At 48.1% G+C, this 23,991-nt stretch overlaps 1 protein-coding gene across 5 annotated transcripts in view; it reads left to right on the forward strand.

The window, feature by feature from the left end:
- Positions 1 to 1,904: 1,904 nt before the first annotated feature.
- Osbpl2 (oxysterol binding protein-like 2) overlaps positions 1,905 to 23,991 on the forward strand; it is a 48,456-nt gene continuing 26,369 nt past the window's right edge. For 2 of the 5 annotated variants that reach the window (XM_039104664.1, XM_063283422.1), the window contains exon 1: positions 23,466 to 23,603. Coding sequence is in view for 3 of the 5 variants with exons in the window: in XM_063283423.1 (XP_063139493.1) it covers positions 23,567 to 23,603 (37 nt within the window). In the remaining 2 variants the exon portion in view is untranslated. Of the gene's footprint in view, positions 2,149 to 5,094; positions 5,156 to 15,234; positions 15,256 to 23,465; positions 23,604 to 23,991 lie in introns of those variants that run through there. The other 3 variants (XM_063283423.1, NM_001013079.1, XM_039104663.2) reach the window with 3 other exon arrangements.

The raw sequence follows: 23,991 nt of genomic DNA on the forward strand, positions 1-23,991 counted from the left end.
CCCTCCCATCCGGTGTGCAGCTTCCCTGGCACCGAGGCCCAGCCAGCGGCTCCGGCCAACGCATTTGGCTCTCACCAAGCTAAATCTAACCCAGCCCAGCTGTCGTTCCTCCAGTTCTCCCCCGCCCTGCCAGTTCCCTGCACGAGGATGTGCGTATATCCTTGCCACCCAACGTGGGCCCCTGGGAATGGTGGATTGGGGCCAGGATCCGGGACCTCTCTTTGCTCAGGTGTATCCTGCATCTGGGCTCCACTCATGCTGGGCCCCAAGGTCCAGGCCAGGGTCAGCGTGTGGCAGGTGCTCGGGGGTTACTGGGAGGAAAGAAAGACAGGATCCATATTGTATCAGTTTGGGTACAGCCAGGAAGAAGGAACTAAAGCTCCCTGGGCCAGCTTCTTGCTGGGCATGGAGTTGCCCTATGAGATGGAGTCCAGCTGCCAACCAGCCCACGCTGCCCTTGGCTCCATAAGGGTTATTGTGGAGTTCCATTGTTATGGGCTGAGGTGTGCGTGCGTGCGTGCGTGGGTGCGTGGGTGCGCGCCTGCGTGCATGCATGCGTGGGTGCGCGCCTGCGTGCATGCGTGCGTGTGAAGTCCCAGCCCCTGGGGCCTGGGTGGGTAGGCCTATCAGACAATCAACCACTGTAACAATCCCTCCTGAGTCTGTTTTATGTAGGCCAGTGATGCCCTGAGCTAGAATGCTTCAGCCTGGTCAAAGTAGCAGGGGATGGTGTCCTGGCCAGTGAGATGTGAGCGGAGAAGTGGGTGCTGGGAAAAGAGAGAGAGACCCACTTTCCACCAGCCAGGGCACAGCTGGGAAAAGGGACACACTGGTTCATTGGCCGGGCATTCATCTTGGGGACGGGGGTAGCATTGCCATCCCTCCTCCGTCCTTTCGTCCTTCCTTTCTGGTTAGAGATGTATGTGGTGGCTAGAGAGAGCACCAGCCACTGCTTTTGAGCCATGATGTGACATGAGACTGGAAGGAACCCTAGCTGAGTGGTACAGCGAGGCAGGAGCCAGGCAGGGCTGCTTGGGCTCCTGTCACAGGGGAGACAAACACGCTTCTTTTTGCTGAAGCCTTTGTTATTCTGGGCTTCCTCAGAAACAGAGTGCTTGCTAACCAATCCTGAAGGGCAGGCAGCCAAGTCGGCTCAAATGTTTCCTTCAGCAAGGCAGGATGCCATTCTAGTGTCCTGTAAGAAAATCTCAGCGTCTGTCCGTCCGTACGTGCTGGGTCCTTTGCTCACAGGCGCCTCCACACACTCTGGTCAGCCTTGTGGGGGAGGAAGAAGCGTGCTGGCTTTGACTGGCTTTTCACACATCCCTCTGATCTCAGGAAGCAGTAGATAGCTGAGCACCGAGGCCTCCTGACTTCAGGTAGGCAGGGTTCCTTGTGATCGCTCATCTTGAGTAGCTGGGCATTTAGCTGACCCAATCCACTCTAGGGAAGGGAGTCTGTAGGGCCTCCTTTCCCACCTCCTCTGGATCCTCACTCCTTGACCTCTGCAGGGCCTGTCACCTTGTCACTAGGTAGGTGGATAGGGTAGCTTTCTTGGAGAGGAAGGAATGCTGGGGTTGGCCTGGGACGACTTGGACCTTGCTGTCGAATGGAGAGAACTTTTGGGGTGAAAAGTTTATTGGGGAATGCCGCGTTTCCTGCTTCCTCTTGGCAGAGTTTAATGGGTGCAGCTTGTTCGTGTCCCAAAGCCACAGGGGGAAGAAGAATAAGAAAAAGCCCTTTTCTGCTGCTATTGATAACTTGTCTCTTCACGAGGCGGGTTCAACCTAAAAATACCCACCCTCCCCGACAGGGAAGCCAGCGTCGTCACGTTGCAGAGGAGACTTGAAAGTTGGCTGGGAAGAATCAGCCGAGCCACGTGAGCTGGTCCAGGCCTCTGTGGCCAGGCTGCCCACTGGCAGCCTACTTCCTGTCCCCACGGAAGATTCCATGGCATGGCTGAGAAGGGAGCTGGAAGTGTGCTCTGCCAGGGGACTGGGGATGTGGGGTGGAGATGGCCTCGGGCTGGCTTCAGCAGCAGGGGCCAGGTGGGGCCACATGCAAGGCACCCGAGTTCCTGGATGCTGTGCCCTGGCCCAGCTGGCCTACAAACTGGCTGAGATGAAGAGATAGCACTCTGGCAAAGAGGTAAGAGTGAAGTGGGTGAAGGGCAGAGGGTGGGTGGCTGGCAGCCTGGCCCTGGGCGAGCTGCTGCTGCTCTTAAGCCTTAGTTTCCCTTCTGGAATGGGGAACGATAACCTCTGCTATGTGTCCTTCAGGGGTGAGGATGGGGAACAGGATGGTGGGGTCTGTGTTGCTATCTGGCTGTGACCACCCACAGCATCAGCTGTGGTCAAGGGAGGCCTTGCGTGGGCCTTGCGAGACACAGGCAGATGGCCTGCCCATGGGGAAGGGGTAGTCAAGACAGACAGAGGGATTCTGTCAGGGAGCCTCTGCCCTCCATTCTAAGCCCTCAGAGTTGGCTTGGTCTCCAGGATTTATCCTGTGATCCCCCACCTCCATTCAGTACTTGGGACTGGATGTATCTTCTATTTACACCATGTGGGGTGGGGCAGCACCTTCATGGCATCCCATTGTGTCCCAGGAGCTGAGCAGGAAAGAACACACTCTCCAAACAGTCATTTGGCACTTCTCAGATGCTGAGAGCACTCAAAGCTGAAGCTACTCTGGGGTCCTGTGATGTGGAATCTGATCTTGTGACCCTCAGCCATAACCCCTTCGGGAAGCTCAGGACAGATCCTGGTCTGGGGTCTGGGCATGGCCAGACTGTTGACCCATCAGACCTCTCTGTGCCTTGTCCCCAGGAGGCATTAACTGGGTTGAGTTCCATGTCTGACATCTGTAAAGTGGGAGCAATGACGCACATCTCCCTGGTCGGCTGCTGAAATGGGAGAACCAGAAGGGACATCATGGAACATGTGGGGGTCATTTCAACTATCACTATCTGTCATGGCAAGATGCAGAACCAATTCTGCCTCTTTCTACACCCTACTAGTCCATCCTAGAGAACACTGCCCCTCGGCGAAGATGGAGGAAGCCCCCTCCCCTACTGACGGAGATGCTGAGCCACCCAGTCCTGCACCTGAGAAAGTCCTGCCACCTGCTGAAAGGCATGGCAGCCCCTAAAAGGGGCAGAGAGCCAGGCGTGATGCTGGGCATCTGTCAGCTCAGCACTGAGAGGTAAAAGCAGGAGGTGAGGAACTCAAGGCTATCCTCATCCCCATGACAGAGCTGGAAGACAGGAGGTTGGAATGCCACCCCAGCCCCAGGGACCACCCTAGGTTAGCCCACCTACTCCACTCAGCTTGGGTGGTTATCCTGCCCAGATGGCAGGGCCCTTTAGCTCAAAGTCAAAAAGCAGGTAGTAAGCTGTGTCCTTCTGAGGCTTGTCCCTTGCATAGGGGCTGATCTTGGAGATTTAGGTGAGGGTGTGGGTGGTGGTGGGTTTGAGGGACTCTGAGCTGGTCTTGGCCAGGTCCCCAGAAAAACTGCTGAACCTGGTCAACCTGACTATCTCCGTGGCAACCGGCTAGCCGTCCTTGTCCTGGCTGGGGGGCCAGCTGCCGCACCCTTCCATCAGCCCTCAGCGGACTGGAGTTGCTTTCTTCAGAGGTAACCATGGCAACGCCTTTGTTTCGGAAGCCTGGCCCGCCTCCCTCTGTCTCTCTCTTTAGGAGCAGAGCATGCAGGGGGCTCTTTTCCAGTCCCAGCACGTCTCCCCTGCGCCATTGAGAAGGGGCCACCAGAAAGCCAGGCTGTCCCCGGGGTGGGAGCCAGAGAGGCAGACAGGGTCTGCTGGGCCACAGAAGCTCATGCACTGACTCCATGTTTGCAGAGGGCATGAGCATCTGCAGAGTGGGCCACAGAGGCAGCCGGGGAGACCTGTGTGTGAGCACCACCTTACTGGAGGAAGTAGTGTGGCCTTGGGGGCAGAATCCTTCATTATGTGCTGAAGGGTCATGGGTCATATGTTACCGATTTCAGAGATTCAGAACCCCTTTGCCAAAACCTCAGACTGGCTTAGCAAAGAACCCCAAGTAGTTACTCAAGAACTGGAAAGCCTAGGACAGATGTCAGGTGCAGCTGGCTTTGGGTGACCTGGGGGTCTTGCTTCCTCCTTGGTTTCCTGCCCTCAAAGGACCAGACACCTACAGTTGCTCTCACTTCACTTGCTTCTGGGTAGGTTCGTAAAAGACAGGAGACATCTGTCTTGCTTCCCTCTGGTTTGACATTGGGCTGAATCTCCTGTCTAGGACTGAACCACATGCCCCATACTTTTGCAATTCCTGTGTCCTGCAAAGTCTAATGCAAGTCAAGTAGCCATCTTGGTTCATGTCACTCAGCCTGTTTCAAACCAGACCCTCATTCAAATGTGATGAGGAGGCTGGGGAGCCCTGGCTACAGAGTAAACTGAGTGTTCAGAGAGGTCAATTAGCTTTCCTAAGGCCAAACAAGCTGCAGGGGTGTCGTGTCCCCAGCGATCCCCAGTTTAACCAGGAGCCACTGCAGACCACAGGGCGCCTAAGGGTGTTAAACAGGATGAACCGGCCAGGGAGGCAACTGGAGGGGTAAACTAGCCCCAGGGTATATTAAAGCCAAGATTGGCGCGCAAAGGCCAGCGGCGACATTTGCCTTTTGTCCAAACCCCAGCAACCGTAAGAAGCGTCTGCAGGGTCGGGAGCCGAAGGATAGGTCTAGCCCAGCGCCAGCCTGGGATCGTCTACGCCCAGCCACCTGACTCACTGTTTGTAAACTAGCCTCTCCCAAGGTCACTCCCCTTCCTCCTGCCTCCCCTTCCTTCTAGCTATAGTATCTGCATAAACCCACCTTTTCCAAGCGGTGATTGGCTGGGTGCGCCGCCACTCCCCTGTGTGAGCCGGACTCTGATAGGGTGGAGGAAGAAGCTGTGCGGAGAACGTGATCCGCATGGCTCCGCCCCCGGCGCGGCCTGCGGGCCGAGCGCTGATTGGCGAGGCGGCGGCTGACGGGCGGCGCGGGGCGCGGCGAGCGGCGCGGCGGGCTGTGGGTCGGAGAGGCGCGGGCCGCACTTCCGCTTGGGTGTCAGAGGGTTGCTGGCCGCAGGCGGGGGCGGGGCGGCCGTGGGGGTCGGTGGCGCCGCGGGGACCGCGTTCCGGTGAGTGGGCTGTGGCGGCGTGGGCGCGCGGGGACGGGTCTCGGGAAGGCCCGTGTGACACCTAGGCCGCGGCAGGGCCCGGGCTGGAGAGTCGTGGCGCTAGGCCGCCGGGATTGTGGACGGCCGCGGGAGGGACTGGGCGCCGTGGGGCTCGAACGAGGTCCGCGGTCGCGCGCGAGGGACTCCGGCATTCTCGCCTCGCTGGGCGAGCCGCGCATCCCTTTGGGGCGCGCGCGGAACTTGGTGCCCGCGTGGCCTCAGGTCCGAGGGCCACAGCGGAGTCGGAGCGCGCCTTCTGATCGCTCGCGCCGGCGAGGCAGCCGGGGCGGTCTGCGCTTAGTGCGGCCGGTGGGCCCCGCGGGGACGCGAGGGCGGTGGCACGCAGTCCCCCTTGCTCTTCCGAGACTCTGCGGCCGAGTTGGGGCACCTCTTGAGAGTTGGACAAGCTTTTGGGTTATGCTCTTTTGGATTGGCCTTTGCACATCTGGTTCAGTGGTTCTGTGGGTCTCCGCACACACCTGGGGGACTAGGCTCCATATCGTCAGAGATGTTGAAGGGACAACTCCTGAATGGGTTCCTCAGGGATGGGGAACTGCTGACCGCTCCTGCGGAGAGCCTGATCCTTGCTGTCACCCATCCTCTCTCCCACCTTCATTTCTTGTTTATGGCTTGTGGCATCTGCTATTTCAGTAAAAGAAACATATAAGGTCAGTTGTCTGAAGTGGGCTCTTACAAGCAACAGGTGCTCCAAAGTGTTAGTTCACTGCCGTTGAGTGAGTAAGGGGACATTTGAGTGGACATATTGTCCCGTCGCCTCCCAGCGCCTCTGATGGTGCCATCTAAAGAGTGACAATGAGGAAATGGGTGCTGCATGTTCTCCATAGAATCTACCTTCCTGTTTGCCCCAGGTACAGTCAGTCTGTCAATAACAACTCTTATCTCAGGGGATGATAATTTTGAGCAATTATTTGTTCTAGATTATTAGAAGCACGTACAGCAGTTAGCACTAACATTATCCTTATTCCTGAGGAATACAGAGCTCAAGGAACTTCAGATCACATAATAGTAAATTAAGTAGCAAAGGTTCTCTCTCTCTCTCTCTCTCTCTCTCTCTCTCTCTCTCTTTCGGGATGGATATTGCCTTATGCATGTCAAGACAAGTGAGTAGCCTCTGCACTATATTTCCCAGCTTTAGTTCGTTTTCTCTCTCTCTCTCTCTCTCTCTCTCTCTCTCTCTCTTGGAGCTGAGGACCGAACCCAGGACCTTGCGCTTGGTAGGCAAGCGCTCTACCACTGAGCTAAATCCCCAGCCCCCCAGCTTTATTTTTTATATTATAATATAATTACATCATTTCCCCCAAGTCCCCTAGTACTCCCTTTGCTCTCTTCCATGGCCTCTACTTCTTGGATTGTTGTGTGTGTGTGTGTGTGTGTGTGTGTGTGTGTGTGTGTGAGAGAGAGAGAGAGAGAGAGAGAGAGAGAGAGAGATCTGTATCCTTAAATACATAAAATACAACCTGCTCAGTTTGGGTAATGTTACTTGAATGCATTATGTTTCCAGGGCCGATCATTTGGTATTGGGCACCAGTTGGTGTGTTCTTTACATTTATTTTGTTACTTTTGAGGAGGATCTAATGTAACTGGGGTGGGCTCAAATGTAGTTGAGCATGACCTTGAGCTTCTGACCCATTCCGTGTTCTGGGATCGCAGGCATGCATGCCACATAGCACCTGTCAAGTTCCTATTTTTGTTTATTTGTTTTTTGAGACAGGGTCCCACTGTGTAACATTGGCTGGCCTGAAACTTGATCTGTAGATCAGACTGACCTCCAACTCAAAGATCTGCCAGTCTCTGCCTTCCATTTGGTGGATGGTTTGAGGCCAGTTTGAGACCAATCTGTCTATATAGTGAGTTCCAGGACTGCCAGGGCTACATAGAACAACTCTGTCTTGAAAAACAAAAACAAAAACAAACAAAAATACTAAGCAAAAATTCCACGAGGTTTTTTTGTTTGTTTGTTTTTTGTTTTTTGTTTTTTTGTTTTTTTGGTTGTCATTGTTGTTGTTTTCTGCTTTGACACATGACTTACTCTGTAGCCCAAACTACCTAGACCCATCCCACAGTCCACCTACCTTATCTGGGATTGTAAAAACCTTATGTGAAAGTTAGGCTGGAGGTGTGGAACCCACCTTTAATCCTAGCACTCAAGAGGAGCCAGGTGTATCTCTGCAAGTTTAAGGCTTGTCTGGTCTACATAGTTCCAGGACAGCCAGGGCCATGTGAGAGATCCTGCCTCAAAAGCACTCTCTCCCCAAAATATACAGACAGACAGACAGACACACACACACACACACATGCAGACATACAGACAGACACACATACATACAGACACACATATATCTACACACATATACATAACATGTGTGTATATATTCATAAGTGTATATGTGTGTATATGTATATTTATGAAAGTCAGTATGAAATTCTAAGCATGTGTGTTAAGCATTTAGCAGTGCATTGTGGCATATGCCCTTTAATGCTAGCACTCAAACAACAAATCACCCTCACAAAAAGGATGGAAATGTAGTTCACTGGGAAGAGGCATTTTCTGCTAAGCCTGATGACTTAAGGTGGATCCCGGGTGGATAAGGCAGAAATCTGAACTATAAGTTGTCCACTGACCTCAACATGTACACTATGACTCCTACATGAGCACATGCGTGTGTATACACACTACACACACACACACACACACACACACACACACACACACACACTCTTAAATTCTGGATTCTTTTTGAGACAGGGTTTCTTTGTGTAGCCATAGCTATCCTGGAACTAGCTCTGTAGACCAGGTTAGCTTTAAACTCACAGAGATTGCCTGCCTTTGTCTCCCATGTGCTGGAATTAAAGGCCTGTGCCACCACTACCCAGCTAAAATAAAAATTTGAAGTATAAGTTTAATAAGAATCTGTAATAGGGGGCTGGAGAGATGGCTCAGTGGTTTAGAGCACTGTCTGCTCTTTCAGAGGTCTTGAGTTCAATTCCTAGCAACCACATGATGGCTCACAACCATCTCTGCCCTCTTCTGCTGTGTCTGAAGACAGCTACAGGGTACTCCCATACATGAAATAAATAAATCTTAAAAAAAAAAGAATCTATAATAAAAAGAGAATGACAAACTTGGGGAGGTAGGCAAGAGAGGGTAACAAGGGGGTGAATCTGATCAGATTACGTTATATAACGTGTATGAAGGTGTTGGTGAAACTCATCATTATGTATTATTAATATATGCTAATAAAAACTGGTTATTTTTTGAGATAGGTTCTTTTCTTTCTTTTCCCCAAGCTGAGGATTGAACCCCAGGGCCTTGCACTTGCTAGGCAAGCGCTCTGCTACTGAGCTAAATCCCCAACCCCTTAAGATAGGTTCATACTATTGTAGCCCTAGCTGGCCTAGAACTCTCTTTGTAGATCAGGCTGGCCTTGAATTCAGATATTTGCCTGCCTCAGAATGCCAGGATCAAAGGTACATACAGACACCCAGCTTTATTCTTTTTTAAATATGTTAATATTGCCAGGCATGGTGGTAAACACCCTTTTAATGCCAGCACATGGGAGGCAGAGGCAAGTGGATCTTTGTGAGTTGGAGGCCAGCCTAGTCTAGAGAGCAAGTTCCAGGACAGTCAGGACTACACAGAGAAACCCTGTCTCAAACAAACAAACAAACAAAGCCATTGAAACTTTGGTCCTCCTGCCCAACACTTCTGGAGATGCTATGAGATCTCCTTGTTTATAAAGGTAATTGAAAATATAATACTTTTTTTTTTTTTTAAGGATTTAATGTGTATGTCTCTGCCTGTCTGTCTGTCTTATGTGTGTACCCATTTCCCCATTTAAGTACCAGTAGAAGACAGAAGAGGCATTTAATCCCCCTGGAGCTGCTAATGGTTGCTAGAAACAGAACTCTGGTCCTCTGTAAGAACAGCAAGAACCCTTAACCACCACCATCTCTTTAGGCTCTGTCCTTCCCTTTTTTTTTTTTTTTTTGGTTCTTTTTTTTTGGAGCTGGGGACTGAACCCAGGGCCTTGCGCTTCCTAGGCAAGCGCTCTACCACTGAGCTAAATCCCCAACCCCCCTTCCTTTTTTTGATTAGAACATTTTTGGTCCATTTTCTTCTCCTGTGCTACCTAAAATGGAGTTTACTGCATCTTGGAAATTATTTCTCTGATGTCTGTTTGGACAGACAGCCTGGCTGCTATGTTGTAGCCAGGTACATGGTGTGTGCCTTTGGGTAGAAGCTGTGTGACAGCCCTCATGGTGGTTGACTGGTGGTGTGGGGTTAGTGGGAAGGCTGTGGTGGGTTCCTGGGTCCCCTGTCTGGGCTGTTTGACAGGAGCAGTCACCATTTCCTCTTGCCTTCTGTGCCTGCCTGAAACGTGTTACTGCGAGGAATGTAGGTAAAATAAAGCTATATGCTTGTGGTGTGCTATGAGGCAGCCTTGACCCTTCCACCTTCGGGGCGAGACGGGCAACTAGGATAATACCACACATGACATACTGCAGGCGGAGAGGTCAGAGAGCCTTTGCCAGGCAGATCTGTGCTCTGGAATGCATTGCTGTGGAATGAAGGCCATCAAGTGGGTATCCTATACTTGTGAAAACATCCTGGACACCTCAGGGTATGGTTACGCCAGCTTGGTGCATACAAGTCAGTGACTCCTGGTCACCACCTGATTCCATTTGGATGTGGATATTTGATGGACTGTTTTAGCACTAATTGGCCAGTGCAGCGTTTAGCCCTAAATTCAGTATAACACATAGGTTGGTTGAAACAGTCGGTATTTGAACACAACTGTTAAGTACTTCAATCATGGGACCAATGAAATGGCTTAGAGGGTAAAAGCCCAGAGAGGCTGAGGGCCTGAGTTCAATCCCAAAACCCATGTAACAGTGGATGGACTGAACCGACTTCACAGAGCTGTCCTTGAGCCATTACATGTGCCCTGTTGCATGCATGTTCCCTCCATAATAATGAATAACTGAATTTTTAAAATACTTCAGAGAACTGGAGAGATGGCTGAGAGGTTGAGAGCACTGACTGCTCTTCCAGAAGTCATGAATGAGTTCAATTCCCAGCAGCCACATGGTGGCTCACAGCTATCTGTAATGAGATCTGGTGTCCTCTTCTGGCATGCAGGTAGAACGCTCTGTACTTAATAAATAAATCTTTAAAAAAACAAAAACAACAAAAAACCCAACTTTAGGACTGGAGAGATGGCTTAGCGGTTGAGTGCTGATTGCCCTTACAGAGGACCCAGGTTCAACTCCCAGCAGCCATGTGGATACTTATACCTGCCAGTAATTCACACCTGATGTACAGACAAAACATCAATATATATAAATACAATTTTAAAAATACTTCAATCATAAGAGTTAATAATAGTTCAGGCTTGAGTTTGATAATGGTTTTGGTGTCCAGGTTCAATCCTGAATTTGTATCTGACATCTAAGCTTTTTGCCTTTTTGAAATGTTTTGTTAACACATTTCCACTGCTGGTATTATAGCCTCATAAGACTACTGGTTTAATTTGAACCTGCAACCCTGTATAAACATGATCATGTACTCACTGTGAGGTGTCCATGAGCTTTGTTGACGCTTCCTGTTCTTTCCAAATTCAGAAAACAAAGTGGGGGTCGCTTGGCAGACCCTCCAAACAGATGTCTTTCACTTGGTACTTTTGGTGATCAAACTTCCACTGTCTCAGTGCAGTGATGGTAGTGAGCCTCTAGCTCCCAAGCTGTGAGCACTGTTGCTGGCGGCTATTATATGTCTCTTTCTTTCTTTGCTTTCCTGGTTAATTTTGAGAAACATTCTGAGTTCTTGGTCTGTGCTGAGGAAGGATGGATGTGAGTGGGATGTGCCTGTCCCCGGTCTGGGTACTGGCATGGTTTAGACTTGTGCTAAGGTACATCAGGTAGGTAGGGTCCCTAGGGCTCTTGGCTGGTGTCTGTATGTAACAGTTTTTCAGAAGGGCTGAACTACTTACTGGTTTGGAAAAATTCCTCATAAGTATCTGCATTGGTGAATGCTGGAGTTCTTCGTATGGAGCAGTTATGCACAGAGAACAAGAGGTCTGTTGGGAGCATGTGCTGAGTCTGCTCTGGGATCTGCAGAGGTAGCTGTATGGAGGGGGTCACAGTGGATCACCTGGAAGATGAATTATCTGGCTAAAGGTTAGTTGTAGAAAGTGCCAGCTGCAACCTGGCACCTTGTGTACTTGCTCTTGACAGAAAATGACAGTGCTTTAAGATCAGCATAAGGGTGTGATCCTGTGTCTGAGAGAGGGGGAAAAGCACTATTAGTGTCATAAGTGAGGCCACCCCAGAAACTGTTAGAATCTGAATGCGCGATCCTAGTGCTGGCCTCTCCCAGTGGTAAAGACAGCACTCTAGACTTACTAGTTACACGCAGCCAGGACAGGTTAGGCATGGGCTTGGAAGGGCAGAGGGAGTGGTCTCAGCTCATGATCAGCAAATGTGGAACAATGTGAGCACAGCTTCTGGTGCAGTTCAGACCTTCTGATACTCAGAGCCCATTTTTGGATCAAGGATCTTTATCACTTAATCAATAGCTGAGTCACCTTTCTTCAGACAAAATAAACACTGATTGAATTTAGCAGCTTTTCTCTTTTCACTCCTCTTTTGTCTTTTGTCTGGAGGAATCAGGGTTTATGGATTCTCTGACTTGGTCTAACAGCTGTTCACCCTTGGCCCCAGTGCTCGGACAGGATCGTGGGTGGATGTGATGGGGTAGGTTTGGTTTTATCACGCAAGTTTTTCAGCACAGTAAAACCAGTTAAGGGACTGCAGAGTGGTGTTGAGCAAGGTGATGAGGAAGAGCCTAGACTGGGAGAGGAAGCCAACCAAATAAAACGTCAGAAGGGCTAGGAGCAGGCTGATTCCTTGAGGACGTCTCACTCACGGGTGATCGAGGCTCGTCCATCGGTTCTACAGCAGCTCCCCTTTTCTTGGCTCTTGCCAGAGCTGTGGTTTTGATCATCAGATGATCAGCAAAGTGGTGGTGGTGTTGGGGGAAAAGAAGCCGCATATAGCAGAGGATTGACCACTTGTCTGATTCTGCTGTTGTCTCCGTGGCAGACAGACATAAGCGTGAGGAGACCTATCCACAGCTTCCCCTCCCACTCTTTTTTTTTTTTTTTTTTTTTTTTTTTGGAGCTGGGGACCGAACCCAGGGCCTTGCGCTTCCTAGGTAAGCGCTCTACCACTGAGCTAAATCCCCAGCCCCCCCCTCCCACTCTTGAGCAGCTTTTGAACAGTTCTCTTCTGTTGCAACATAATGTTGACTAGAACAAACACTTTTGTACAAAAGCACTGGGCTCATCTTGTGTGTACTGGAAATCCTGGATTATAAGATAATGTTCTTGAAGTGTGTGGTATGTTTCTGGTGCTTGCTTGTTAAATGTGATCTAGTGAGAGAAGGAACCTGTCATGAATAATGGACTTCAGGCTTCCCTTAGAGGTGAGAGTCCCCCCAGCCCCCCAAGTGGCTGCTGCTGTTAAGGTACCTGCTGAGCACCTTCTAGGCCTGCAATTGAGGGCCACCCTGCTGGTGTGGAGAATGGAAACAGCAGGCGATTGGTGCTGTTGCTTTCCCTGTCTTTCTCTGGGCCTAGACACTTCCCATTTCCTGCATGAATTCCTAATAAACGTAGAGTCCTCTGTGGTAAAACTTGCTCAGCAGGTAGATACTAACAAGACTTGCTGTTGCTGAATGGAGTCTGGAGGCTGAAGTCAGCTGTTCACTTACACTGCTCTAAGCATGGCCAGCTTTTACTTTGCTATGGACTGTGTAGCTCCTGGCAGAAGCCACAAATCTTGGGAACCTAAAGAAAGCTGAGGCTCTGGGACAGCTGAGGAAAGGCCGTTTGTCTCACCTTTAATGGTACCTCTTGTACAGCTGGAGTTAACTGTGTTTGGCTAACGGATCGGGAACCAGTGTTTAGTAAAGGTCACTTGTGGTTCCTTCCCTGAGACTGCCTGCTTGTGCCTAAAGCAAAGTTTGCACGACCCCTGTGCTCTCATCTTGACAGCTGTAGGCCAGGCCAAAGCCAGCCAGTGCTCTCACTTCCTTCCTAAAAAAGCTTTGGTTGTGAAAGAGTAGGGATTGTTTTTGTGATTCTAAATTTATACAAAATTTGTAAAAATAACCATTGCATATCTACCATGACGAGGCTCTGCAGACCTTTCATGAACGTTAGCAAAGGACATTGTCCAGTGACTGTGGACTGAACTGCCAGGGGGGTTGGAATGAGAGTGGGGTTGGTCTCTCATGCTTGTCTCATCCTGGCACAGGCCTGGATTTATAGGGCTAGAGAGTCCGGTTCATTTCTTCCTACCTTTTGGGAGCTGTCAATTCTAGGGTCAGCGGGTAATGGTTTAGCCTGTAAGTCCCATGGGTCAGGCTGCCTCACCAGGCCTTTTAGAGTAGGTGGTTCATGGAGTCATGTTGAGCACTCCTTCCTCTCTCACTACATTTCCTGTGGCACAATAGCTTCTTGGGTATTGCAAGATGACACCCACGTGACAGATGAAGACAGGGACTGAAGAGTTGGCCAAGAAGGCAATGCAGCCAAGAAGCATTGTCCACTCAAAGTAGCCTTGCTGCATGGAGTAGAATGAGGACTCTCACTAGGCCTGGGACTGGTGTCTCTAGCCGTTGGGGAAGGTGGGGGAATAGGAGCCTGGGCTCCAGCTGCCTCTGTGCTGTGCTCAGGTTGTGGAACCAACTTTGTCTTTGTGGCTTAGCTTTGTCATTTTTCCATTTCAGTCTAGGAAAGTTGTCTTTAATTTCTGCAGAGCTATTCTGACCATTGCAGAATATGCTCTCTTCCCAGCATTTCTGAGTGACTCTTCTTTCAAGTCATGCTCTGATCTGTGTCTGAGGTCTGACAGGCCCACCCAGGATATGCACCGGATAGTGTCTGCTAGGTCTACATGCTGAGGAAAGATCAGCTCCACGAGAATATGGTGGTGCCCTTGGCTGGGCTTAATTAATTAGTTCTGTTATGCCTTGTCCTTTGTATTAGTTTATCTGTCAAGTCTGTGGTAGCCTTGGGATGAAAGGTGCTATCATGATACTCATGGCTGCCATGTGTCTGGTGTATTTCTGGCATTTCTTTAGACTGCCTACCTACCTGTGAGTGAGGGTGGAGTTGTACATTTGGCCTTAGTGTGGCCATTGGTCAGGCTTTACTGTTTGAGGATTCTTGTTCTGTGGTGCTGCTGTGTGATCTCTTGGGACAAGACAAAATCTCCAGGAACATCTATGAGCTTCCTGTCTGGCCAAGTAGGGATTTTGAGGATTGGAAACTAACATTTTCCCGCAAAAACTAAATGGAGAGTTTCTCTGTGTAGCTGTGACTGGAACTCACTCTGTAGACCAGGCTGGCCTCAAACTCAGAGATCCTCCTGCTTTTGCCTCCCAAGTGCTGGGATAAAAGGTATATATCACCACCGCCTGGCTACAAATATGTTTTTTTTTTAATAGATAGGGTTTTATTTTTATTTTATTTTATTTTATTTTATTTTATTTTATTTTATTTTATTTTATTTTTTGGTTCTTTTTTTCGGAGCTGGGGACCGAACCCAGGGCCTTGTGCTTCCTAGGTAAGCGCTCTACCACTGAGCTAAATCCCCAGCCCCTAGATAGGGTTTTAAATGCGCAGGCTAGCCCTGAACTCCTGATCTTCCTGCCTCCACTTCTCAGACACTGAGATTATAGATATGTGAGAAACAGTAGCTTTAGAATGTATTTGTATTCCTCATGCGTGCTGTGCTGTGTAGAGATCTAGCTTGCCCCTCCTGGTTTTAACAGCAGAGCTTCCCATGACTAGGTTTTTCAGCAAGCTGATAGTGCCATTCCCCTGTTGTTCATCGAATGACTCATTGTCCAAACTTTAGATCTCTTCCTCCCCTCTCCTTCTTCCCTATTTGGTTGAGACGGCATCATGTGTAGGCCAGGCCGTCCTGGAACTCCAGCTTCTCCTGCCTCAGCCCCTTATGTTCTGGGATCATAGGTAGGTACCAGTGTATCTGGCTCTAGATCTATTTTTATAAATAATCTAAAGATATGTTGTAAGAGTAAAGTAGGGGGGCTGGGGATTTAGCTCAGTGGTAGAGCGCTTGCCTAGGAAGCGCAAGGCCCTGGGTTCGGTCCCCAGCTCCGAAAAAAAGAACCAAAAAAAAAAAAAAAAAAAAAAAAGTAAAGTAGGAGAGTTCATGGAAATAGTGGGACACTTTGGGGTAGTGGGACACCTGATTGGTTCAGGTCCTCATAAGATGGAAGACAGCACATAGAGGGAGGGAGGAACTTCAGAAGAGCCTGAGGGGAGGGGGGCACCTTCAGAAGAGCCTGAGGGGAGGGAGGGACTTCAGAAGAGCCTGAGGGGAGGGAGGGACTTCAGAAGAGCCTGAGGGGAGGGGGCACCTTCAGAAGAGCCTGAGGGGAGGGAGGGACTTCAGAAGAGCCTGAGGGGAGGGGGCACCTTCAGAAGAGTATGGGAGGGCCCTTTTTGAAGCAGATGGGCATTTATTGGGTAGCAGGACACTTGATGAGTGTTCCAGATTGGGGAGGGGTTATGGTGATGGTATGCTTGGGGATCTGATGGAAGGAGAGAGCCCTGCCCCCAGCCTAGAGTTATTTGTGGAGAAGGTGGAAGGCCAAGATGATACCTAGTCAGAACTAATTTCCTGAGTTTTCTCTGGACCTCAGAAAGGGAAATACCTGACTAGACAGCATTGATTAAAGAAACAAGAACCCAGAGCCCTTCCTGAAGCAGTCCCTATGGGTTGATTTTGAGAGCAGGAGAACCTGTAGGTCCATTGCTCAGGAGGTAAGGTCTGTCTTTCTGTCTGCTTTGTGTGTGGTCTCAGCTTTCTCACACACAACATAGCTCTTAGGCCAGTGAGTTGATCAGTAGCTAAAAGAACATGTTGCCAAGCCTGTTGAACTGAGTTCCACCCCACATGCTGGAAGCAAGAAACAGCTCTACAAGTCGTCCTCTGACCTTGTGTTTTCCTGTGGCACTCATATACCTTCACCCCTACATATATCACAAGAATAAATGAATGGAAAAAAAATAACCCACAGCCTTGAGGATTCAGGTTGTCCCAAGTAAAATGTCCCAATATGGAGGCAGTGTTTGTCGTGAACTTTGTGTGGTTGCAGAATGAAAGACAGACAGGTCTTTTACAGAGGACATTGGTGGGAACATGAGGCAGGCAGCACAGCGTTCTGCTGTAGGTTGTAGATACGGTGTTGCTGTCTGATGCTGCTCTGGGGTTTTGGTTGGTGGGAGCCTACAGTCTGTTAAGAATATATCCCAGTGTTTTACCCGTCAGTCAAAGGGGTGTTAGGTCTAGCAACAAAGTGTGGGCAACTAGTGGCTTTTAAGGGGAGAAAAGATAAGCTGGGATAGTTTGGCTCTGGGTCTGCAACACTTCAGTTCTCTACAGTGGGATGTTCTGTTCAGAAATCCAGACTTAGTTTCCCTTAACAGAAGAGACTTATTTGCCAAATACAACTTTGCATTCTCTCAGGGTTTTCTGCTAAACAGAAAAAACAGTAGGTTACTTGGACTTGGGAGCCATGGTCTGAACCAGGCTCTAGAGATGATGGGGCAGACTTGTAGATAGTCTGAGGAGTGATAGGTACTGTTCCATCCTGTGGGCCTGGTGTGTGTAATGGCCATGCCAGCAGGACTTGCCCCATCTCTGTCTGAGGCCCAGCTTCTGGTGTCTTAGATCTGCTGAAAACTAGTGCAGTGGCACCAGGTTTGGCCTGCCAGGCCCTTGAGCAACTTCTGTCTCCTCCTGCAACCTGCAGCCGTGCCCGGATTTAGAGGTTAATGATAGCACTTAACAGTTGTGAGACATCCTGAGGATATGGGAAGATTGGGTCCTTGACCTTGTGGAGTCTTGTGAGGAAGGCCTACCAAGATAGGTTCTTTTTTTGTTTGCTTTTGTTTTTTTTCTGAGATAGGGTTTCTCTGTGTAGGGCTGGCTTCCTGGAACTTGCTCTGTAGCTCAGGCTGGTCTTGAACTCATAGGGATCCACTTTGCTCTACTTCCTGAGTGCTGGGATCAAAGGTGTGTGCCACCATTGTCCAACTCCAAGATGGGTTCTTGGTCACAGTTGGACACTAGGGGACATATGGCAGAGACTTAGGCCATAGTGATCATAGTGTCCCAGTAGCTGGCAAGTTTGTGTCTGGCCTCACCTTTTATGCCCTTGTTACAATGATTTTTTGTAATTTACTTTTTAATATCAGGGGTTTTGCTTTAGATGAGAAAGCATGTAAAGAGAGCAGACATGCTTGTAGCATGTTTTCATGGACCTTTTACAAACAGAGCAGGAAAGTCATACAAGAGTCTCTTGTTTACCTGTGTACAGCCCCAACATCCACCACCCACACCAGTCCTGCCATGGGTTCTCCCTGATTCTTCTGAAGAGACCCATATGCATGGCTGTGTACGGCTCTAGAACATGAGGCCCCCCCCCCCTTGAAAAACACTGTCAGGACACTTATACAGCTCCGTCCTCCTGCTGCCTGAGGTCCAAGAATAACCATGTTTGAATTTGGCTTCAGGTGTGAAATTAGTATCTTTTTATAAAAAAATATTTTGTGTGTAAGTGCCTGAATGTATGTATGTATTATGTATGTATGTATTATGTATGTATGTATGTATGTACGTACGTATGTACATGCACCACATGCATGTAAGAGGCTGCAAAGGTCAGAAGAGGTCAGGGCCCTTGGAACTGGGGTACAGACAGTTATGAGCTACCATTCCAGTGCCAAGAACTGAACCCTGGTTGTCTGCAAGGGCAGTAAGTGCTGTTAACTGTAGAGCCATCTCTCCAGTCCCCCATTAATGCTGCTCTGTTTTTGAGACAGGGTCTCTCCAGTCTTGGCTGTCCTGGAACTCACTATGCAGACCTTTAGCTCATAGAGATCTACCTGCCTCTGCCTCCTAAGTGCTGGAGTTAAAGGCATGTGGGGTTTTTTTTGTTTGTTTGTTTTGTGTTTGTTTTTTTGTTTTTGTTTTTGGTTTTTTTTTTTTTTTTTTTTTTTTTTTGCTCTGTTTTGTTTTTTTGATTTTTTTAAGACCGGGTTTTTCTGTGTAATGTTGGCTTTTGGAATTTGCTCTGTAGGGCAGGCTGGCCTCAAACTCAGAGATCTTTCTGCCTCTGCCTCCCCAATGGGGTTAAAAGGTGTGTACAACTACCACCTGGGAGTCGTTTGTATCTTTGAAAGGTAGCTTTTTCTAGGGGCTGGGGATTTAGCTCAGTGGTAGAGCGCTTACCTAGGAAGCGCAAGGCCCTGGGTTCGGTCCCCAGCTCCGAAAAAAAAAAAAAAAAGAAAGGTAGCTTTTTCTCCAGGTACTAGGAATTGATCTCAGGTTTTACAAATGCTAGGCAATGTTTTACCATACAAACCACACTCTTAGTCCTGCTGCAAGATCCCTCTTTTTTTTTTAACTTGTGTGTGGATTTCTTTGGAGACAAGTCTCTTGTACCCCAGCTGTACTCCAACTTGCTGTGCAGTCAGGGTAACCTTGATTTCCTAATCCTCCTGCTTGTACCTTGTAAGTGCTGGGATTGTAGGCTTCATGGTAGCTTTTAAAGGGGGTGATTCATGTGTAATAAAATGTACACATTTTAAGTGTAAGGTTAAGATTCGAATATGGCTTTCTGTAGCTCATCATGTATATTGACTTATGCCTTCCTGTGTGTATGTCATGTCCCACCACAGAAATACTGCTGTTGGGATAATGTCTGCCCTCTGCCACTCTGTCACTTTCTTTCCTTTGTGACTTGTTTACTGGAGAAGCTTTCTCTGGCTTGGAAGGTTCCGGAGTCTGGGAGTTGCTGTTTGGGCTCCCACAGTGTCTAGCACAATCCTTTTCTGAGTATTTTCTTAAGTTTGTAGATTACCAGATTCAGGGCTGCATTTTGGCATGATTTTCTCAGCAGGATGGCATTAGTTGGCCATGTGGTGTTTTTCCCAGAATGCACAGGCACTGTGCTGTTGCTTTGATGGTCACATTTGATCTTAGTTGAGGGCTGGGAAACAGTTTCACCCTTTTTGTTAGTTTGTTTTGAAACAGTGTCATACATCCTGGGCTGGCCTCACCATGTAGCCAAGGATGACCTTGAACTCCATCTCTAGAGTGCTGCGATTACAGGATTTCCATGGTACTGGGGACCAAGCCCAGGCTTCCCTAGATGCTTGATAAGCACTTTATCAACTGAGCCACATCCTCAGCTCTTTCCTTCTTTCCAAGATAATTCACTGGCTACTGGTGCCCAGTCGCCTCCTTATTCCTTAGGAACTTGGGCCATCCATGTCTTTGGCAGGTCTGTTATGTGCATTTCAATATTCCCGTTGTCTTATCTTTGCTTGTGGGAGCTTTGGATTTGCCTCTTGGCTTTGTCCATTTTGTGCTATTGTAGCGATACTGCAGACTAGGCAGTTTATAGTGAACAGACACACTGGCACTCAATTTTGGATGCTGGAAAATGCAACAAATGGTACCAGTCAGTATCTGGTGAGGTTGTTCCTGTGGCATCACCACTGTAGGAGGAGGCTGTAATAGGGCAAAAGGAGAGACGGTGCGGTGCATAGGCCAGTGTGACTGTATAGGTGGGAGCTGATGTAGCTCTCACTGGGAATCCGTGCCTTCAGCATGGCATTGATAATTTTTGTTGACTAGGATGGGCCTTTGGCCCGGTCACCTTGTAGAGATCTATCTGGAGGGACAGGCATAGCACATTGGTAGCCATTGGATGTCTTACTGCCTGTAGGACAGAACACTATTCACTCTGAGTTTAGCAGTTTCTTTTCCTTCAGGTGCAGGTGGTTGAGGGCCAGCCCTGCACTGTTAAGCTTTAGAAGTAAGCAACATGTCCCTGCTCTGCACAGCTCGTCCACAGCGGACCATGACCATGCAGTGAAGCAGCTGCTCTGTGCTGCTTCACAGGTGTCTGGTTCCTCAGTTACTTGATGTACTAGGGATGGAGCAAAGGAAAGGGAAGTACCCAAAACTGAGGAAGGGCTTGGCTGATAATCACACGCTCAGACCCTTATTAGTAAGCAAGGATTCCGATAAGGTGGGTATTACCTCTAGTACTGTGTTGGTCACTCCAAGGGCAGAAGCCATATTTATTACCTATGATTTTGCTTGTCCCTCAGGGCTCACAGGCAAATGCTCAGAGACTTTGCAAGTTACACGTGGCACTCTACTTACTTTCAGGAAAAAAATCAAACCTTTTGAAACATTTTTTTTGTTTTTGTTTTTGTTTTTGTTTTTTTTTTGTTTGTTTGTTTTGTTTTTTCCAGAGCTAGGGACTGAACCCAGGGCCTTGCACTTGCTAGGCAAGTGCTCTACCACTGAGCTAAATCCCCAACCCCCTTTTGAAACAATTTGAAGGTGTTTGTTGTTTTCCTTTTAAACAAAAGTTCACCATGTGGCTCTGGCTGGCCTCAAACTCACAGAGATCCTCTTGCCTCTGCCTCAGAAGTGCTGGGATTGAAGGCATGCATGCCTGGTTATCGGTTGAATTTTTGCTTTACTATTTTAAAATCCTATTTTTGGGCTGTGCATGGTGGTGCACTTAACCTCAGCACTCCAGAGGCAGAGACTGGTGGATCTCTGTGAGTCCAAGGCCAGCCAAAGCTGCATACAGAGACCCGGTCCTGAACAAAACAAGTGTTCTTCTCAACAAGAGAAATTATTGTACAGGAGTTCTAAAATGCTAAGCTAATAACTAAATTACTAAAAGTAATTTTGAGGAAAATAAAGCTGCTCTTTGGTTACGTGATAGAACTAAGTTGTATAGTTGTCTTAATTCTCTGGCTTGGAAAACTGGTCAGGGCTGGGATGTAACTCACAGTGCGGTGTTTGCCTAAGTGTGTGAGGCTCTGGGCTCCATCCGTAGCACCACAGAGGAAGAGAACAGTTGGCATGAGCTAGATGAAAGGCAAATATTTTGACACATCGTTCCACTTCCTTGTTATCCAGCTCCTCATGACTCACAGCAGAGCCTCCTGAGGTCTGCAGAGCCCCATCTTCATGTTAACTGCCTGTCGAAACTACTCTAACTGCCCACATGTCTTCCTAAATTAATATTTTATCATTTTCCTGAACAACTACAAGGGATTATTTTAAAATACAACTCTTAAAATAATGATTACTTATTGATGTATTAGTCATTGGTTGTTATTAAAATTTTCCTTTTTACACTACTCACTGAAGATCAACCTCAGAGCCTTGTACGTGCTAGGTAAGTGCTCTACTGCTGAGCTGCCTTCTCCACCCCTCCTCTTTACTTCCCTGCATTTGTGTATGGCTAAGTGCTATGGCATGCATAGATCTCTCAGAAGATGACTTGTGGGGGTTGTTTCCCTTTTTCTACTGCATGGGTTCCAGGATTAAGTTCAGCTTAAGCTTGGTAGCAAGCACTCCTACCTGCTGAGCTTGCTTGTTACATGAGACGAAATCCCACCAAATTGCTCAGACTGGCCTGGACTTGGTTTTTATTTTTGGGGAGCTGGATCTTATTTCTTTTTCTGTTTTTTTGTTTGTGTGTGTGTGTGTGTGTGTGTGTGTGTGTGTGTGTGTGTGTGTGTGTGTGTATGCACATGTATACATCTTTTCATGTGTGCAGATACATGTATATGTATGTATGTGTGTGCATGATTGTGGAGTCTAGAGACTGATTTAGTCAGGGTCTTTCACAGTTCGGCCACCTTGAGGAACTCTTCATCAAACTCAGAACTTGCTAGTCAACTTGCTCCAGGTTCCCACCTTCAAAACTGTAGTTAAAACAGACTGCCTTGGGGCTGGGGATTTAGCTCAGTGGTAGAGCGCTTACCTAGGAAGCGCAAGGCCCTGGGTTCGGTCCCCAGCTCCGGAAAAAAAGAACCAAAAAAAAAAAAAAAAAAAAAAAAAAAAAAAGACAGACTGCCTTGACACGTTTACATATGTGGGTTCTGGGTATCTGAACTCCAGGCTTGTGTGCTAACCACTGAGCAATCTCTCTGGTCTTAGGCCTGCACGCCCCCCCCCCCCATTTATTTATTTTGTGTTTTGTTTATCTATTCTTATTTCTTTACTGTGTGGGGTGGGGAGAGGATAGGAATGTACAAGGTCAGAGGACAGCCTCCAGGAGTTAGTGTCAGTTTTTTCCATCATACCAATACTTATCTGTCTTTCATCTTTATTTATTTATTTTTTTTAAAAGATTTATTTATTATATGTGAGTACACTGTAGCTGTCTTCTGACAGACCAGAAGAGGACATCAGATCCCATTACAGATGGTTGTGAGCCACCATGTGGTTGCTGGGATTTGAACTCAGGACCTCTGGAAGAGCAGACAGTGCTCTTAACCACTGAGCCATCTCTCCAGCCCGTCTTTCATCTTTATATTAGGTCTGCGTGCATCTTTTGATTCCTGCTGCCCAAAGAAGGAATTTGTTTTAATTAACTTTTTTCAATACTTAGACATGAGGTGATCAATTTTTTCTTTTCTTTTTTGAATTTTTTTTAAAGATTTATTTATTTTATATGAGTACACTGTTGTTCTCTTAGGATACACCAGATGAGAGCATCGGATCCCATTACAGATGGTTGTGAGCCACCATGTGAGTGCTGGGAATTGAACTCAGGACCTCTGGAAGAGCAGCCAGCGCTCTTAACCACTGAGCCATCTCTCCAGCCCTTTTTCTCTTTTTTTCTTTTCTTTCCTTTCTTTTTCTTCCTTTTCTTCCTCCTTCTTCTTGTTTTATTTTTATTCTTCTTCCTTCTCCTTTTCTTTCTTTTTAGATAGGGTCCCATCATGTAATATCGGCTGACCAGCAACTCCTTTTGTAGACCAGGCAGACCTGAACTCAGAAATCTACTTGCCTCTGCCTGGGGAGCTAGGATTAAAGTCATGTGCCAATGTGCCTGGCCCTTATAGAGATTGATTAGATCAATTTCAAATATGAGTATTTGGCTGGGCATGGTAGCAATCCTAGCCCTTGAGTTGTAGACAGAAGGATGTTTGAATTCTAGATCAGTTTGGTCTACATGGCAAATTTCAGGCCAGCAAGAACTGCAGAGTGAGATCCTGTCTCAAACAAAAGCCAAATTTAAAAAATAGGGGAGGAGGGAGGGACTTATAAGCTGTTTCTAGACCATAGACTTTGTAGAAGCTGAGTTCATTTCAAAATATTTCTCCCCTCAGATTTCCAGGATCTACACAACTTCTACATAAATATAGATCAGAGATGATCCAGTAGGAGGACCAAACTCCAGGACGGTGACAGCCTTGTCACTGAAGGATGAACGGGGAGGAAGAGTTCTTTGATGCCGTCACAGGTGAGCAACTACAAGAGACATGGACCAGAGACTGCATCTTGTATAGGAATCTGTGGGATGTGGATCATGGGGTTTGGCCTGTTAGATTAGACCTGACAATGATGGCTTCTCTCATGAGGTGAACCTTGACTGGATCTTAAGAGACAGCCTGAAAGGACAGTGTGTGGGGGAGGGGGAGGGGAAGTAGGGGTGGGGGTTGGATGCTTGAAAGAGCCTGTCTCCCGAGTGCTAGGATTAAAGGTCTGTGCCACCACCTCCTGGCTATTACTTCCATTCTTCTAGAATTCTGAGCATGGAGTGTCTGTCAGCCATTCACTGCTCAGCCTTGCTGCTGGCTGATCAGATTTGTGGACTTACTGAAATCCCAAAAGGAGAGACACTGAGCTCC

This window comes from Rattus norvegicus, chromosome 3 (assembly GCF_036323735.1).
Source record: "Rattus norvegicus strain BN/NHsdMcwi chromosome 3, GRCr8, whole genome shotgun sequence".
Lineage (NCBI taxonomy): Eukaryota > Metazoa > Chordata > Mammalia > Rodentia > Muridae > Rattus > Rattus norvegicus.